Here is an 18,797-nt window from a genome sequence, read left to right as displayed (position 1 = left end):
CTGACCGGAAGGGAGGCTGATGCGGTTGCCATCCTTGAGCTTCAGCCGGCTCTTCCTGAACTTGCCCTTGCGTTTCTTCACTCGGGGCTTCTCCTGGCACAGCTGGTGGATGATGATGTTGAGCTCCCGTTCCAGGATGTCAATCTCCCGCTCCGCCAGCTCCTGCTCCCGACGCCGCAGCAGTTCCTCCTGGTTCTTCTGCTGCAGCGCAGCCCGTGTCAGCTCCTCCTCCCATGTGCGAAGTTCCTGCAGGAAGAGCAGAACCATCAGAGAAAAGACTGGGGTGCTCAGTGCAGAGGGGCTCTGGGGTGAGGCCTGAGAGCCCTCAGAGGGCTCATGGTGACCTGGAGAGTTCTCCTATGATGCTCAGTGAAGAGAGAGGATTAGATAGCTGGTAAATGAACATCAGACCACCTTGAATGGTGGGGAAAGGAAGGCTCAGAACAGCCATACTGAGGGGACAGCCAGAGAAGCTAAAGCCACAGGCCAAGCCCTAGAGATGGGGGCTAAGAGTTCTAGTTGCTCCTTTCTTCTTCATTAAAATTGCCTGAGATTATATATATATATATAGGTTTGACTAGAAAATATAATCATGTATTTATTTACAGACTTGGTTCTACTTTACGTTCTATATTTTGAGACAGAATCTCATTCTGTCACCCAGGCTGGAGTGCAGTGGTACGATCTCAGCCCACTGCAACCTCTGCATCCCTGGTTCAAGTGATTTTCATGTCTCAGTCACCAGAGTAGCTGGGATTATAGGCATGCGCCACCAAACCTAGCTAATTTTTTTGTATTTTTAGTAGAGATTAGGTTTTACCATGTTGGTCCCCTTCCCCTCCTGGCATCAAGTGATCCATCTGCCTCAGCCTCTCAAAGTGCTAGGATTACAGGCGTGAGCCACTGCGCCCAGCCAAATTTTTTCTATTATATAAAAGATGTTTTTTCACCAAACGCAATGGCAACAAAAGCCAAAATTGACAAATGGGCTCTAATTAAACTACAGAGCTTCTGCACAGCAAAAGAAACTATCATCAGAGTAAAGAGGCAACCTACAGAATGGGAGAAAACTTTGCAATCCATCCATCTGACAAAGGGCTAATATCCAGAATCTACAAAGAACTTAAACAAATTTACATGAAAAAAACAAACCCCATCAAAAAGTGGGTGAAGGATGTGAACAGACACTTCTCAAAAGAAGACATTTATGCAGCCAACAAACATATGAAAGAAAGCTCATCATCACTGGCCACTAGAGAATTGCAAGTCAAAACCACAATGAGATACTATCTCATGTCAGTTAGAATGGTGATCAGTAAAAAGTCAGAAAACAACAGATGCTGGAGAGGATGTGGAGAAATAGGAAAGCTTTTACACTGTTGGTGGGAGTATAAATTAGTTCAACCATTGTGGAAGACAGTGTGGCAATTCTTCAAGGATCTAGAACCAGAAATACCATTTGACCCAGCCATCCCATTACTGGGTATATACCCAAAGGATTATAAATCATTCTACTATAAAGACACGTGCACACGTATGTTTATTGTGGCACTATTCACAATAGCAAAGACTTGGAACCAACCCAAATGTCCATCAATGATAGACTGGATAAAGAAAATGTGGCACATATACACCATGATACTATGCAGCTATAAAAAAGGATGAGTTCATGTCCTTTGTAGGGACATGGATGAAGCTGGAAACTACCCTTCTCAGCAAACTAACACAATAACAGAAAACCAAACACCACATGTTCTCACTCTAAGTGGGAGTTGAACAATGAGAACACATGGATACAGGGAGGTGAACGTCACACACCCTGTGGGCGGTTGGGGGCTAAGGGAGGAAGAGCATTAGGAAAAATACCTAATGTAGGCGACGGGTTGATGGGTGCAGTTAACCACATGGCACATGTATACCTATGTAACAAAACTGCACATTCTGCACATGTACCCCAGAACTTAAAGTATAATTTAAAATAATAACACAAAAAACAAACAAAAAGATGTTTTTTAAACCAGAGCCAACTTAATCCAGCTTAAAATGTGTCCACGGTACATAAATCATCCTCCAGGTAACACCTAACAATCAAATAAAAATATATTTCCAGGGTGGCTGCTCAAAAGCTATGTGAGGCATGTCATCTGAATCTTTATGTTCACTTGAGGAATGAATCCACTGAGGTATGTGGTTTCAACTTTCCCCTTATCTTAAAGGACAATGATTTGCTCTGGAAGAATCATGAAAGCATAGCAAGGAAAAAAGAGAACATTTCCTGAGGTCTTTTTCAGGTACTTGCTCTAGAACCAAATTTGGCTGCTGCTCTACACACTCCACTGAAATGAACTGTTCAATGAGCACAGGAGATGCCACCGCAGAGCAGGCTGTGCCCCTGCAAGTTTGAAGGACAGTCAGTCACACTGCTAGGGGGAGAGCTGAAGCCAGAAAGCTGGAGGGTGAAACTGGGACAAAGTCCCATTTGGAATTTCATCTTGTGACCCAAGAACGGTCCCTTTTGTCCTGCGCTGAGAACAGCGGCGGGAGCCACATCAGATGGCAGAACCTCTTCCCTACCTCCCTTTTCTCCTTCCTCATGAGTTCAGAAGTGAGCCCAGCACTGAATTTCTGGAAAGAGGGGAGGGGATATCGAATCAGGAAACAGGAGAGAAAACAGGAAAGAAAACAAAACATGTCTACAAAAATTTTAAACCTACAATTTAAACTGTTAATGCTGGTTACCCTGGGCCTTGCATTAAAGTGGAGTGTGGGGTGGAACCTGGAAAGAGCCATGTCTGAAAAAGCAGGATATTTCTTCAATAAAGGAGCCACAGCAACACTTCTGTGGTCGAAACCTAATTTCTCAATGAAATACTCACTATAAGTAACCATTCTGGATTAAAACAAAATAGTGTAGAAAGAGAACCCAGAGCTAGAAAAAAGGCATGTGAACCCATGCTGGGGAAGCTGAGCAGGAGGTAAACAGTAGAAGAGAGGAAAGAGATCAAGAAATGAATATCATATTCTGATGCTACAAACTCTTCATTCAGCTTGTCTTCCATCCCCAGGAGAATGTCAACATAGCCATAAAAGTGATCCCAGCACTTTGGGAGGCCTGTAACCCCAGCACTTTGGGAGGCCAAGGCGGGTGGATCACCTGAGATTGGGAATTTGAGACCAGCCTGGCCATCGTAGTGAAACCCTGTCTACTAAAAACACAAAAATCAGCTGGGCATGGTGACGTGTACCTGTAATCCCAGCTACTTGGGAGACTGAGGCGGAGAATTGCTTGAACCTGGGAGGCAGAGGTTGCAGTGAGCCGAGATCATGCCACTGCACTCCAGCCTGGGTGACAGAGCAAGACTTTGTCTCAAAACAACAACAACAAAAAAGGAATAGAAAAGAAATGACAAAAGAATTAGCACACTGAAAAGTGTCTAGCATGTGGTAGGTGCTCAGTGGTTGAATAACTACTGAGTCAATAAATGAATGAAGAGAAATGATAATAGGAGATAGAGTGCAATTTTATGAATGAAATCCTTTATGGGAACATAGATTTATCACAAGTTCTTGAGAGTTGAACTTGAACTTGAACTACTACTTCCTTGATGAAATAAACCTCAAACTAATTGCTGTGCACCCTCCAAATCCTTTGTTTCTCTGTCCTGTGATTTTGTTTTCATTACCAAGAGAAGAAAAATTTATGGAAGATGCCGAAAAAATACTCCTGATTGGTTGATTTTGCTGTTAAGTGTAAAAGTTTAAAAGTCAAAGCTAATTTCAAGCTTCCTAAGTCCTCGTCTCCTCCATGCTCTTGTCTAAGGGATGGTTTGGCTCTAAGCCTCTCTCTTTAACGGAACACAAACCCCAGATGACACCAATGCATTCTCACAATAATACTTAGAAGCGGTAGGTTGATCCAACTTGAGGAATTACCTGAATTATAGGGTAAATCAGGATATTTGGGGAATATACACCTATGACACTATTCACCTGGAGGACCCTTAAACATGTTGAATCTCCTACTTGTGTATCGCCTATTTGTGTTGCACAGTTTGCAAATCACATCTTCCACAACAGAATGAGTTAAGAAGAATCTCTCCAGAGAGAAAGCACATCTTACTCTCACTTACCAAACAACAAGCCTTATAACAGAGAGACATCATAGCATGGTGGCTAAGAGAAAGAACTCTGGAACAAACTGCCTATTCAGGTCCCAGCTTCACCACAATTAACTGTGTGGCCTTGAACAAGTTAATATGGGCATCACATGCAATATGGAGTTAACAGCACTGACATCATTGACACAGACAATTATTATCTCATTAAATACGATAATTCATGAATATGGCACATAGCACATGCTCTACAAATGTTAGCTATCATAAGAATGAGTTTGATTTCCTAGTAACTACTTACTGACAAAATCCAACCTTCATTTTTCTGACTGGTTGGTACCCTTATAATTTCATCAATTAAAAGAAAGTAACCAAGGGCCAAGGGTCAGTGATGCAGCAATAAGAAAAAAAAGGGCCAGCAACTCTTGGGATTCTTCTAGCTGGAACAGTATTTAGGGAGAGGAACAGTCTTTTGTAATCACTCTGCTCAACAGTCAGTGCAGGTCCACCCACCAGGGTCCCTAAAGAGTCACTGTAAGCTCACTCCATTCTTCTAGAGAATGCTCATTGACTTGGCAAACAGTAGTATGTTCAGAATTGCTATGTTCCATAAAAAGAGTTTAATATCTTCAGATCAGCTCCAGAAATTATTTGTAAGTCATTTGTGTAGAACAAAAATGACATTGATAAGGTTTGGCTGTATCCTCACCTAAATCTCATCTTGAATTGTAGTTTCCATAATCCCCATGGGTCATGGGAGGGACCAGGCGGAGATAATTGAATCATGTGGATGGTTCCCCTATCCTGTTCTTGTGATAATGAGTTAGTTCTCACGAGATCTGATGGTTTTATAAGGGGCTTCTCTCTTTGCTGGGCACTTATTCTTCCTGCCACCATGTGAAGAAGGACCTGTTTGCCACCATGATTGTAAGTTTCCTGAGGCCTCTCCAGCCCTGTGGAACTGTGAGTTGATTAAACCTCTTTCCTTTATAAATTAACCAGTCTTGGGTATGTCTTTATTAGCAGCATGAGAACAGACTAATATAATATTACAAAGAATACAGGTTTTTGGAATCAGAAGACCCACATTCAAGATTCTGCTTTCCCACTTACTAACTCTGTTACTTCAGGCAAGTTGCTGACCCTAAGCTCTGAGATGGAAACAATAGTAACACCTGGCCTACACACTGATGGCAGGAGCCATAGGACTCCTGGATAAAACAGACAAAAAGGTCTCATCAAATTTTTTAGTGGAAAAAGTGGGAAACCATAAAGCCATAAACAATTTTAGCTATCATTATTATCATGTGGCTATTAACTTCCCAAATTCCCATGGTGCAGAGTGAGAAAATAAAAAATAAATTAACAAAATCTATAAAGACTTCCCTCTTGCTCCTAGCTACATCCCTTAGATTTAGTCCTGCCCCTATATAAGCAAAATAACTGCATGTAACTGGTTTCACCTGTGTGTGTACACTGACTGCTAGGGACACAGCAAGGGGTCCAGAAAGGGGGAACAGAAAGGGCCATTTAGGGAATGGCCACCAAACAAAAAGGCAGATCTCTGGTAGACTAGGAGTCTCTGAACTCCCTGGTTGGTTTAGGCTTAAAATACTTTTCATAAAAACACAAAAAATGCCACACAATTTCAGACCTATGGTATTTTTAGCCCATATTCTATTTCTGATTCTGATGTCAAAAGACACTGGAAGGATGTTCTGATAACTATCCTCAAGGTTGAAGTATCCCTATATCAAGTTAACCTCCCTCTAGAAGTCTATTGTAGAATCAAGAAACATTTCCAGAACCTCTCATATTTCCAGCTGACAGGGTGAGACATCCCACTGGCAATTGCCCAACTGCATTCTTCTCTGGTTTGGATAATTAAGTAGATACCAAGCAGGAAGGTGGGCATGCTAGAATCAAGGTGGTCAGTCAGACTTGGTCCAGAGGTCCCAGTGGGTGAGGTCTACTAATTCAATGCATATCTTTTTTCTTTTCTTTTTTTTTTTTTTTTTTTTTTTTTTTACCTTCTCTTTGGCCCTGAGTTGGTCAAACATCTCCTGAATCTCATGTTTCCAGTCATCCTGCAGGCAGTGGAAGGAGTCCTTGGGCATTTCAAAGAAACCAGACTCCTCTATGGTGGTTAGCTGGTCCAGGATATTCGTGAAAGATGGTCGTGAGTGGGGATCAGGATTCCAGCAGTCTGAATAGAACATGTGAATACTCAGACAGCATGAATGGTCAGAGGCAAACATATAAGACTCAGGCTATTACATGGCCTCACTTCCCAGAAAACTACCTCTTACTTCTTCCAGAAACAGAGATTAGAATTTAGGTAACCTCAAATAAGGCTCAGGAAGTGAAGCAAACTACCCAACATTACAACCATAATGAGTGAAAACGGAAATGAAACGCAGCAGTTCTGTACTCATTCCATTCTGGCTGCTAATTAAGGGTAAGAAAAGTGAGCCCAAAGAGTTTTCTTATGCAAAGCACCACCACAACACAACTTACCATGTTACTACCTGATTCAAGAATAGACAAATGGGGAATGATGCCCTGGGCTTCAGTTTCCCATAAATAAATGAATTAGCCTTCCCCCACCCACAATAGGATGATGAGGCGGCGAGGATGAAAAGCATTCTAGTGGGAGTCAGGGAAAGTGAATTCTATCTAATCCCAGCTCAGCCACTCCCTAATGGGGCGGCCACCTATCTACTCAACTTCGCTTAGCTTTAGATTCCTTAGTTACAAAATTATGGGGTTTGACTAGATGACTTTTAGAGTTCTTTCTCTGAAGATATTCTTCACATCTCTTAAGGTATTCAGAGGTCCTGACATAAAAGTTACTGTACTTTCTGATTTTGCATTACATAATAATATGCTAAATACTGGATAGCAGGCTTTTGTTACTAATTTCACTTCTACAGTCCCTGGAGATGTGACCTCCTTGCAGCAGGGTGTGGACGTCATCTTGAAGAAGCCTTTCCAGTCGCCCATAGGATTCCTCCTTAGGTGACTGAAACTTTATCTCCTCTTTCAGTAACTGATCTCATAGAATTGGCCAAACTCTACCCAGTGCTTATAAGAGGCAAAGTGTCTCCAGTTTGGTTCAGGCCAGGGTTTACTTACCTTCCATGAGTTTGGCAAAAGGCTCTGGGCATGTAGAAGGAATAGGAAGGGCGAGTTTGTTCATGGCCACTCCATAAGCGACCGCTAAGCCATCAATGCCTCGAAACGGCACCTCACCAGTCAGCAACTCCCAAAGTAGCACCCCGTAGCTAAGGAGAGGAAGAAGACAGAAGCCATGTAATAAACTTCAGGTACAACTTCACTGCAATAGCTCATGAGTCTTTTCTGAGCATCCCACATTCTCCCCAACACATAGTGAGACTAATGAAACAGAAATACTAATGTGATATAAAAGGGAAACCATAAAGCCTACTAGCTAAAAGCAAAATCTCCGCAGTCAAGTATACTTGCTTGGTTTTCAAGTTTTCTTCCATAATTCCTTAGCTATATGACCTTGGGCAAGGCACTACACCTCTTTAAGCCTCTAATTCCTCATCTGTAAAGCACAAATAACACTATCAGTCTGGCAAGGCTAATGTTGAATTAAATGAGCTACTATAGTGTTTAAATAAGTGCCCAATGGCCATAGCTCTTTCGTTATCATTATTGTTTTGTTTTGTTTTTAAGATGGAGTTTCGCTCTGTCGCTGAGGCTGGAGTGCAGTGGTGCAATCTCGGCTCACTGCAACCTCCATTTCCTGGGTTCAAGAGATTCTCCTGCCTCCACCTCCTGAGTAGCTGGGATTACAGGCGTGCGCCACCATGCCTGGCTAATTTTTGTATTTTTTGTAGATTCAGGGTTTTACCACATTGGCCAGGCTGGTCTCTGAAACTCCTGACCTCCTGTGATCCTCCCGCCTCAGCCTCTCAAAGTGCTGAGATTATAGGCATGAGCCACCGCATCTGGCCTGTTATCATTATTATTAAAGAAATAAACTGGGAGAAGAGGCAGCCTCCCAAGTATAATTTTTTTTTCTGTTTTAAGAAAACTTCAGCTTTTGTCACAGATACATTTTTTTCCCCAAAGTGCTAGGATTAACAGATTTTTTTTTTTAGCTTTACAAAAAAGCAGAGCGCTAACCACTCAAAGCAGATTTTGTTCCTATAAAAGATTTCTTTAAATGCCCACTAGGTTGAATAGATTTCTGTCCCCAGATCAGTGTGAGTGGGTTCTTAATGGAGATCTTTGTCTAATTCAAAGAGAAAAGTTTCACAAGGGTAGACCACATCGGTAGAACAGAGCAGCGCATCAGCTGCGAGAACTTCAGTGTGCCCTCCCTATCTTTCAACTCCACATAAAGAACTTCTTTTCTCATGTCCGATGAGTCAGTGAATGTGGACTACAAAGCTTAATAGAAGAATTATTCTGTGAATTCACGATCAGAACCAGACACAATCACACAGCACTCAGTCCTTCCAGGAATAAGTCAGGACGAGAAACCACAAGGCTATGAATAGTTAGAAGAATGGCTCTCCTTATGTTTTCAACACCAAACTCAACAATAAGTCTTGCAACCAGTAACAAAGGTCATATTCATTTAAACAATAATAACAGGACAGGCGTGGTGGCTCACGTCTGTAATCTCAGACTGTCAATTCAGCCTTTGGGAGGCCAAAGCAGGCAGATCACTTGAGGTCAGGAGTTCAAGACCAGCCTGGCCAACATGGCGGAACTCCATCTCCACTAAAAATACAAAAGTTAGCCAGGTGTGGTGGTGGTGCACGCCTGTAATCCCAGCTACTTGGGAGGCTGAGGTAGGATGGTCACTTGAATCTAGGAGGCGAACGTTGCAGTAAGCCAAGATCACACCACTGCACTCTAGCCTGGGCGACAGAGTGAGACTCTGTTTCAAAATAATCAATAATAATAATAATAATAAATCCAGTAGCTATTTATCACGAAACTTTATATGTGAAGACCGCGAAGACACTTTACAAACATCACTGTGAATCTCTACAATTCTGATAGGTATTATCAACATTTTGCACATAAGGAAAGCAAGTTTTAGACATGTTTAGGAGCGTTTTACCAAGGGCATACACAGAGTAAGTACATCATGGTGGGCCCAGACCAATTGTCAATTTCTTCCCCCTAGAATACCTTCTACCATTTCTCTGCTTGGTAAACTCTAATCATCTTTCAAGATCCAACTCAAATGTCCCACCATTTATTCATTCATCAGATGATGGCTTTACCCCAGTGAGGACTTCAAATACTATCATTTTCTTTATGCATCTTACCAGGAAAAACCAAAACACCTGGTAGCCAGTTGGTCTTGACTTGTCTAGACAGGAGATGGATTTTAGTTTGGAGGCTTATGGGAATAGCGTTGGACACTTTACGATGTCTTCCCGACATCCCCAGATGTTACTCAGTCTGTTTGGGCTGCCATGCATTGTAGTTGTTTGTCTGCTAGCCTATGGGCTCCTAAAGACCAGGGAAAATTGTTTTTAATCTTTGCATTCTCAGGACCTAGCCCAAGCTCTGGTACACAGGAAGCACTCATAGATGTGTGAGTGAGTGGGTGTGTGGGTATGGGAGTGAGCGCATGGTCAGACAGTCCTGCAGGCTGCCCTGGGTCCTCTAGAGGAAAACCCAAACATCATTAAGAATTGCACTATTACACTTCCTGACAAACCTTTCATGTGACTTATCCAGGTAGTGGTCATGCTGGGGAGCTTCTACCAGGTGACCTCCAGGAACTCTCAGCACTGCCAACCAGATTCCTAGGTCAAAGCCACTGTTATCCTCCATTGCTTGCTCTTGGAATTAATGCCCACTTCCATCCTGGAGAATAAAAACCAAAGGTACCACAGAACCCCTTTCTCCCAACCAGGCAAAGACAGTGGTATCTGGGCCCTAACTACCTGGAAAGATCACAGAGTGTTTCATGTTCTGTTTGTGTCCCTGCATCCCTTCTGTGACAGTTTTCACACTGAGCTCTAAGTGTCCTGTGAAGGTGTCTCAGACCTTCTGGAAGCAAGTGGGGGGGGGGGGAGTCGGGGGGGGTTAATGGGACTGGGACTGGCCCCGTTAGCTCCAGCCAGGGCAGCTCTGGGCTTGTTTCTTTGTTTGTCTGCATTCTATCCCACTTCAGAGGTTCTACAGCTAAAAGGAATGTTAGAACTACTGCCCAAGTAGGCAGAATGCTACCAGAGAAAGATTTAGACAGACTCAGGTCAAATGCCTGTTTTATCACTTAACAGCTATGTGCCATTAGAAGCAAGGTCGCCTCTCCAAACCTAATTTCCTCATCCCTATAACAAAGACAGCAATACCGACCCTACAGAAGAATTATAAGGAATCACTAACAATAGCAACTAACCCTCATCCAGAAATTACCATCTATGGCTAGTAGACCTGTGGTTTCTCCAAAAGGGCCTGAAATGAGAATGTGTCTGAGGAGGCTTATGTAGAGCTACAGTGTTGGTGAGAGCTTTGCTGAGGGACACTGGCATTCAGAGAAGAAGCCTTTCTGCAGCTGACTACACTAGTTTTCCTCTGCCAATGTCCCTCTTTATTTTTACAATGGAAGGTGGGTGATATAAATGAAGACTTGGTATTCTGTTGGCAGGAAAAAAGACTGGAGAAATTCAAGAGAAATACAAGTTTACATGGATCTGAGCTCCAGGGAGAGGTGGGCAGTAGAAGTGGATGTGATTTACCTCAGGTTTAGCCAACTTAGTTGCCCTCCCAAGGTTAAAAGGTCAAGAAGTCCTTTGAAGACCATTTGCAAGCAGCCTTGAAGAACTCATTCAGCTAAGTCACTGCCTCCGAGTGCCTCCCTGCAACACAGACCCACCAGCTCCCACAGTGCTGCCAGTAATTTCCCAAAAGTCCTCACTGCCTAACTCAACCCTCAGAAAATTTACTCTTAGTCAACAATTAATCACCTCCCGAGGCTTGGTAATCCCTTCAACCATTTCCTAGGATCAGAGGTGGAGGAGGGGTGTTTGATGTTTTTTCAAAGTGAGGAAAAGTGGACAGCCACCTTTCTTGACAAAAGGCACAGTAACTCCATGCCTGTGCTGGGCCAGAGCTCTATTTTGTAGTAACCTGCACCATCTCGCCACTGTCAGGTCAGGGTCCATGCTCTGAAAGGAAGTGACCAGTCTCCCTTGAATGAGGTGGGCTGGGGAATGTCTTGCACTTGGTAATTATCTGTGATTCCACATTCTAGGAACCATACTGACTATTAAATAATCTTTGACAAAGATAATTGTACTAATATATGTGAAAGCACTTTGTAAATTGAAAGTAGCATATAACTCTTCTTCTTAACTGAACCCTCATTCAAAACGATGATATATTAACATATATGTAATATATACATTGATAAACTTATTGACATAACAACATATTTATTAATGTGATTATATGTTCATGCTATATTACATTCAAAAAGCAACTTACAAAACAGAAAGATCCCACTAGGGATAGGCCCAAGAGCACATGAATAGGAGTAAACACACCCAAACATCAATACACATTATCTCTATAAGTGGGTTCACGGTGATTTTCTTTTCCTGTCTTTTCTTATTTATCCATATTTTTAAATTTTTTCTATAGAAAACGTTTTACTATTGTAATTTTGAGACAGAGTCTCGCTCTGTCGCCCAGGCTGGAGTGCAGTGGCGCTTTCTCGGCTCACTGCAAGCTCCACCTTCCGGTTCACGCCATTCTCCTGCCTCAGTCTCCTGAGTAGCTGGGACTACAGGCACCCACCACCACGCCCGGCTAATTTTCTGTATTTTTAGTACAGACCGGGTTTCACCACATTAGCCAGGATGGTCTCGATCTCCTGACCTCGTGATCCGCCCGCCTCAGCCTCCCAAAGTGCTGGGATTACAGGCATGACCCACCATGCCTGGCCACTATTGTAATTTTTAAAATTTAAAATGATTAAGAAAATGCCTCCACCTCATCCCACATCCAACAGGCAAGAAGGCCTTGTGGGACGACGCCCTCTGACTGTAACCACTGCTCTACCCACATAGTGCAAAGAAAGGCAACAATTTCAGCAATAGCTTTCTTGAGGCAGTTCCCAATCCAAGCAGACTGGGGAACTTACACAGTTAAGGATCCAGCCCTTTATCATCTCACCCTCCATCACAACATTTGCAGGAGAACTTTAGAAGCACACTCAAAGAGCAGAAAGACAAACCAGTTGGCCCTGGGCACCTGGAATAGCAGAGGCACAGAGGCCCCCAGCTTTGGATGAGTTCCAGGAGGAGCGAGGTGTGGGGCACTCAGACTCAGGGGCACTCAGACTCAGCCAGTACCTGGCACAGGGCAAGCATTCCACAAACACTTCTTGAATGAGTCAGTGAGTTACAAGTCAGTTTGGGAAACAGCTTTGTACTAAGTTCCTAGGTATGCCCTGGCCTTCTCTGGGACACCCTGCTGGGCCCTAGGCACAGTGGGCTGATCATTCAGAAGAGGCTGCCTTAAGTGCAGGAACAAGACTGTACAGATGGTGGCATAACTACCAGCACAGATTGTCACTACACACATATCTAGTTCTAATCATAGCTTTATGTCTGCCACCTGGGTGAACTTAGGCATGTGACTTCAATTGTCTGAGTCCAGTTACCTCATCTATAAAACGGAAATAATGATCCCTACTTTGGGGGATTCTTGTGAAGACTATAAAAGATGTATAACATTTACCACAGAGCCTAGCCCTTAAGCATTTGTAGGTGGTAACAACTGTCACCAGTGTACAAGCATTGCTGTATGTATAGCAGTGGGCACACATTTTCCTCTGCTAAAGGTGAGAGACCATTTGGAGCTACTTAGATGGGTAGGCTTGAGGAAGGAGGAATGAAAGGCCCATTTAATGGGTTATAAATTGTGCCTTGAAGGAAATCCTGCAGCATAGAAGCTAAGACAGCTGAAATGGAGCAGGGTGAATTATGTTTTCAAAACACAATCATCAACCAAACCGGGTCAGGAGGTCTAAGTCCTGGGAACAAGTCTAGACTAGAGCAACTAGAGACCTGCTGGCAGACCATGTGACAATATCCAAGACACACCATCCAAAGTACTTCTGATTTGAGGTTTACCTCCAAGCAATTTCCTCTAGAGATTAGAATAATTTCATCAGATTCCTCTCACCAGAGGCTCTTCCTTCAAGCTTGCTTTTAGGATCATGGTTATAGGACAAGACCTAGAGGTTAGTCTTAGAACAAGAATACTTAGGGTAAAAGTTGAAAGGTCCTGCCCTTGTTCTTTCGGTGGAGAAAAAAGTTCTGCAATAGCCTTGTCCTTCCCTGTCTACCATTTCTGTCATCCTGAGAAGACTCTACATGAGGCATTTGTGCTTTCCCTTCCCACTGGGAAGGTGCTTGGATACATGACACAACTCTGTCCAAATCATCACCAGCAGAAACCTCTGGAGTGTGCGACAATAAAACCTGAGCAATTTCAGGGTTAGGCTGGGAAAAGAAACATAGTGGGAATATTGGAGGTAGAAAACAATCATGCTACTGAGAAGTCACGGTTTTCCATTAAAAAAGGCAAGAGAAAGTTGAGTGTGAAAAGCGGCTGCTTGTCCCCTCAAATCCACCCTTCCTGTCTTCCATAGTGGGGCACACAGTTGTCTAGCTAGAACATATATTTTTCTGCCTCCCTTGGAGCCAGGTGTGCCAACATAACCAAGTGTAGGCAATGGGATGTGCAGAGATGTGTTCAACTTCTGGATGGTCTCCAAATTAAAGATAAACTGTGCTTGCCATGAGTAAGTTCTCCTTCCCCTTTTATGAAAACTGTAATACACATGTAACAGTCACCCAATTTAACCATTCGGTCAAGCTCAATGCACTGAGGGAATCTAAAAGAACCTAGGTTCCTAAAAGATCTCATGGGGCACACTTGCCCTGCTAGTGTGGGCTATCTAGACTAGTTTTTGAAAGAGAATATGCTTCTATCCTATTTAAGCCTCCATATCTGCAGGCCTCTTTGTAACAGCAGCTTAGCTTAATTAATGTATTAATTTATCTCATTAGCATACGGTCAAGCAATGAAAGTGTTAAACTGAAACATGAAATTGCTGATTTTATATATCAAAAACAGTTGAATATCAGCATACAACTCAACTTAATGAGATCAGGTCAGATATTTTAAGGAAAGTTAAACTCATTTCTTCTCATTAGCTACTTCACCCTGTAATTAATGCACGGTAAAATAAGGTTCAATATACAGATACTACAAAACATCACTGAAAGAAGTTAAAGGAGGTCTAAATAAATGGAAAGATATCCCATGATCATGAATTGTATGACTTATTAAGATGTCAATAGGGCCAGGCACAGTAGCTCACCCCTCTAATCCCAGCACTTTGGGAGACCAAGGCAGGTGAACAGCTTGAGCTGAGGAGTTCAAGACTAGCCTGGGCAACATGGCAAAACCCTGTCTCTACAAATAAAAATAAAAATAAAAGGGGGGAGCATGCCTGTAGCTCCAGCTACTTAGGAAGCTGAGGCAGGAGGATCACCTGAGCCCAGGAGGTCAAGGCTATGGTGAGCCATGATTACACCACTGCGCTCCAGCTCAAGCAATAGAGACCCTGTCTCGGGGGCGGAGGGGGGAAGATGTCAATAGTCCACAAAGCTACAGATTTGATGCAATTTGTATCAAAATCCCAGCTATCTATTTTATAGAAATTAACAAAATTATCCTAAGATTCATTAAATGCAAAGGACTCAGAATGGCCAAAACAATCTTCAAAAAGAAGAACAAAATTGGAATCACATTTCCTAATTTCAAAACTGACCACAAAGTCATACTAATTAAGAAAGGGTGGTATTGGCATAAGGACAGACACAGATTAATGGAGTAGAACCGAGAATCTAGAAATAAACCTTTATATTTCTGGTAAATTGATAAAAGTGACCAGACAAATAATTTGATGGGAAAAAAATAGTCTTTCCAATAAATGGGGCCTGGATAACTGAATAGCCACATGAAAAATAATAAAGTTGGACCCCTACCTCACACCACATACAAAAATTAAGTCAAAATGGATCAGAGACATAAAAGTAAGAGCTAAGATTATAAAACTCTTAGAAAAAAATACAGGTGTGTAAGTCTTCATGACTTTGAACTAGGCAATGTTTTTTAGATATGACATCAAAAGCACAATCCACAGATGACAAAATAAACTAGACATTATCAAAATTAAAAACACTGTTGCAAAGAACAGCCTTAAGAAAGTGGAAAAACAATCTACAGAATGGAAAAAAAATTTGCTAATCATATATCTGACAATAGAAAGGACTCTTTTAGCTCAACAATAAAAAAACAAATACTCTAATTTTTTAATGGGCAAAGGATTTGAACAGATATTTCTTCAGGTTCAGAGATATAATTGGCCAATAAGTACATGAAAAGATACTCAACATCACAAGTCATTTAGTGAAATGCAAATCAAAATTATGATAAAATACTATTTCATATCCACAAGGATGGACATAACTTTTTTTTAAAAAAAGACAATAACAAGTATTGAAAAGATGTGGTGAAATTGTAACATTATTCATACATTGCTAAAGGGAATATAACAAAATGGTATAGCTATGATGAAAAAGTTTGGTGGTTCCTCAAAAAGTTAAACATAGAACTGCTATATGATTCAGCAATTTCACTCCTAGGAATAGACCCAAGAAAACTGACGTTTATACAAAAAACTTATGTTTAGACAAAAGCTTGTGTTGTACACAAGTGTCCATAGCAGCATTATTCATAACAGCCAAAAAGCAAAAACAACCCAAATGCCCATCAACTGATGAATGGATAAACAAATGTGGTCTATCCATACAATGGAATATTATTACGCCTTAAAAAGGAATGAAATTCTGATATAAGTTACAACATGGATGAATATATATATATATTTTTTTGAGATGGAGTTTCGCTCTTGTTTCCCAGGCTGGAGTGCAGTGGCATGATCCCAGCTCACTGCAACTCCTGCCCCCCGGGGTTCAAGACTGCCTCAGCCTCCTGAGTAGCTGGGATTATAGGCACACGCCACCACACGTGGCTAATTTTGTATTACAACACGGATGAACACTGAAAACATGCTAAATGAAAGAAGCCTAGTCACAAAAGACCACATATGGTATGATTCCATTTATGTGAAATATCCAGAATAGGCAAATTCATAAAGACAGAAAGTAAATTAGTGTTTGCTAGGGAGTAGAAGGAGGAAGGATTAGGGAAGGACTGATAATAGATATGGGGCTTCTTTTTTGGGTGGTAAAAATGTTCTGGAAATTGGCCGGGCATGGAAATTGCTCGCCTATAATCCCAGCACCTTAAGAGGCCAAGACAGATGGACTGCTTGAGATCAGGAGTTAAAGACCAGCCTGGTCAACATGGCAAAATCTCATCTCTACTAAAAATATAAAAATTAGCTGGATGTGGTGGTGCATGCCTATAATCCCAGCTACCTGGGAGACTGAGGCAGGAGAATCGCTTGAACCCAGAAGGCAGAGGTGGCAGTGGGCCAAGATCATGCCACTGTACTCCAGCCTGGGCAACAGAGTGAGACTCCATCTCAAAAAAAAAAAAAAAAGTTCTGGAAATAGATAGTGGTTGTAATGGGCTGAATGGTGGCCCTGAAAAGGTATGTCCATGTCCTAATACCCAGAATCCTTATTTGAATCATTATCTCCACTAGAGTCTCTGGAGGGTGTGGCCCTGCCCACATCGCTTTCAGGCTTCTGGCCTCCAGAACTACAAAAGCATGCACTTCTGTTGCTTTAAGCCACTAGGAATAGTAATTTGTTACAGCAGCCCCAGGAAACTAATAACAATGGTGACCCATAAACACCTTTTAAATATACTAAAAACCATTGACTTACATGCTTATTTACTTCTTGAGACAGGGTCTCACTCTCTCACCCAGGCTGAAGTGCAGTGGTGCAATTACGGCTCACTGCAGCCTCAACCTCTCAGCCTTAAGTAATCCTTCCATCTCAGCCTCCCACGTAGCTGGGACTAGAGGTGCATGCCACCACACCTGGATAATTTTTCAATTTTTTGTAGAGATGGGGGTCTCACTATGCTGCTCCGGCTGGTCCCAAACTCCTGGGCTCAAGAAATCGTTCCACCTTAGCCTCCCAAAGTCCTGGGATTACAGGTATTAGCCACTATCCAGCCAACTTCTATACTCTAAAGTATACAAAGGGTTAGCTTTATGGTATGTGAATAATAGCTCAATAAAACTATTATTTAAAATATACATGCACGCACACACACACACACACACACAGAAGCTCACTTTATAATACATCAGGATAATAACTCCATGGACTGATATATAACGATAAACTACAGTCCTTTCTTTTGTATACCAAGGCGATGCTACTGTCCCACAGCCATGATGACTGAGTAGTTGCTCATCTTTCCTCAGCTGGGAAAATTTTTAGATCTATTTCCTTGCAACCTTTTGGGCTCACATTAACTAGGAGGATGGCTGGTCATTTCTAGTCTGTGGCTCTGCAGTTCTGGGTACATACTTGGGACCCATTTTTTTTTTTTCCGATTTCTGGATTAATGTCAACAGATAGAGCCTTGACTAAAAGATTAACTAGATAACTGGAAAAGATAATTTTTAGGCCATCAAGAAAAAAGAGACTGCACAAAGAATATTCATTGGCTTAGGAGCTTAGCGTGAAGACATTGGGTTAATCTTCTCCCCAAGTTCAGCAGTAACAGCCATGAAAGCCTAGCACTGTTGCTAAGCAAGCCAGGCTGATCCTCGCGAAGCTCTCCAGGAGGGACTGAGTGTCCTTCCCATCTTACAGGGCAGAGATGGGAGTACATGTTGCCCCTGGAATCTACTGGCCTTTCCTAGGGAGCAATCACCAGCAAAAAGTGGCCTGCGTATAGCACTTGAGGGATTTTTTTTGGTAGATGAAAGCATTAGAAACTGTCCCCTGGCAACATGTGAATTGGCATAGATGACTGTGTGGGGAGGTCACTTAGACCTATTTCGGGTGCCTGGGATCCTATGTAACCTCAATTCTCCAAGTCTTGAAATATGTGTGCCACCAAGATGGACCTGGGAAATGCTGTCCCTGGCCCTCTGGACCTTACCTCCACACGTCACTGCCTTTGGAAAACATGGAGGCCCGGATGACTTCGGGTGCCATCCAAGCATACGTCCCTGCTGCACTCATCTTGGTGGTTCGGTGCCATTCCCGAGCCAGGCCAAAATCAGTGATCTTCAGAATCTTGTTGCTCAGGTCTCCATTCTCCACCTTCTGGAGGATCAATACTGGGCAAGGAAATGAATACAGAAGAAACCAGAGTCTGCATTAATCACAGGAAAACCACAGAACAGAACTCTTCTGCCATCCTCCTGGCCTCTCCTGTGGGCTCCAGCGTTTAGCTGCCATAGATTGATGGTCAGAGCCATCATTTCTTAAACACCTATAGTGCATTCATTTTTGTACCACCCATTTTATAGTCACTATCTCCAATCCTCACAACAACTTACAAGGTAGGTACTATTGCCATCTCAGTTTTACTGATGAAGAAACTAAGATACACACATCACAATTAAATAAATTCCTGGCTGGGCATGGTGGCTCGCGCATGTAA

General features: G+C 42.4%; 1 protein-coding gene across 1 annotated transcript in view; it reads right to left on the bottom strand.

The window, feature by feature from the left end:
- MAP3K9 (mitogen-activated protein kinase kinase kinase 9) overlaps nt 1–18,797 on the bottom strand; it is an 88,985-nt gene that overhangs the window by 20,185 nt on the left and 50,003 nt on the right. The window contains exons 3-6 of the mRNA XM_003901998.5: nt 18,291–18,471; nt 7,251–7,399; nt 6,146–6,321; nt 6–246 (exon numbers count right to left, since the gene is read on the bottom strand). Coding sequence (XP_003902047.1) covers nt 6–246; nt 6,146–6,321; nt 7,251–7,399; nt 18,291–18,471 — 747 coding nt within the window. The remainder of the gene's footprint in view (nt 1–5; nt 247–6,145; nt 6,322–7,250; nt 7,400–18,290; nt 18,472–18,797) is intronic.

Source organism: Papio anubis, chromosome 7 (genome assembly GCF_008728515.1).
Source record: "Papio anubis isolate 15944 chromosome 7, Panubis1.0, whole genome shotgun sequence".
Taxonomy (NCBI): Eukaryota; Metazoa; Chordata; class Mammalia; order Primates; family Cercopithecidae; genus Papio; species Papio anubis.
The sequence above is the reverse complement of the archived record's forward strand: the minus strand, read 5'-3'. Positions and strand labels throughout refer to the sequence as shown.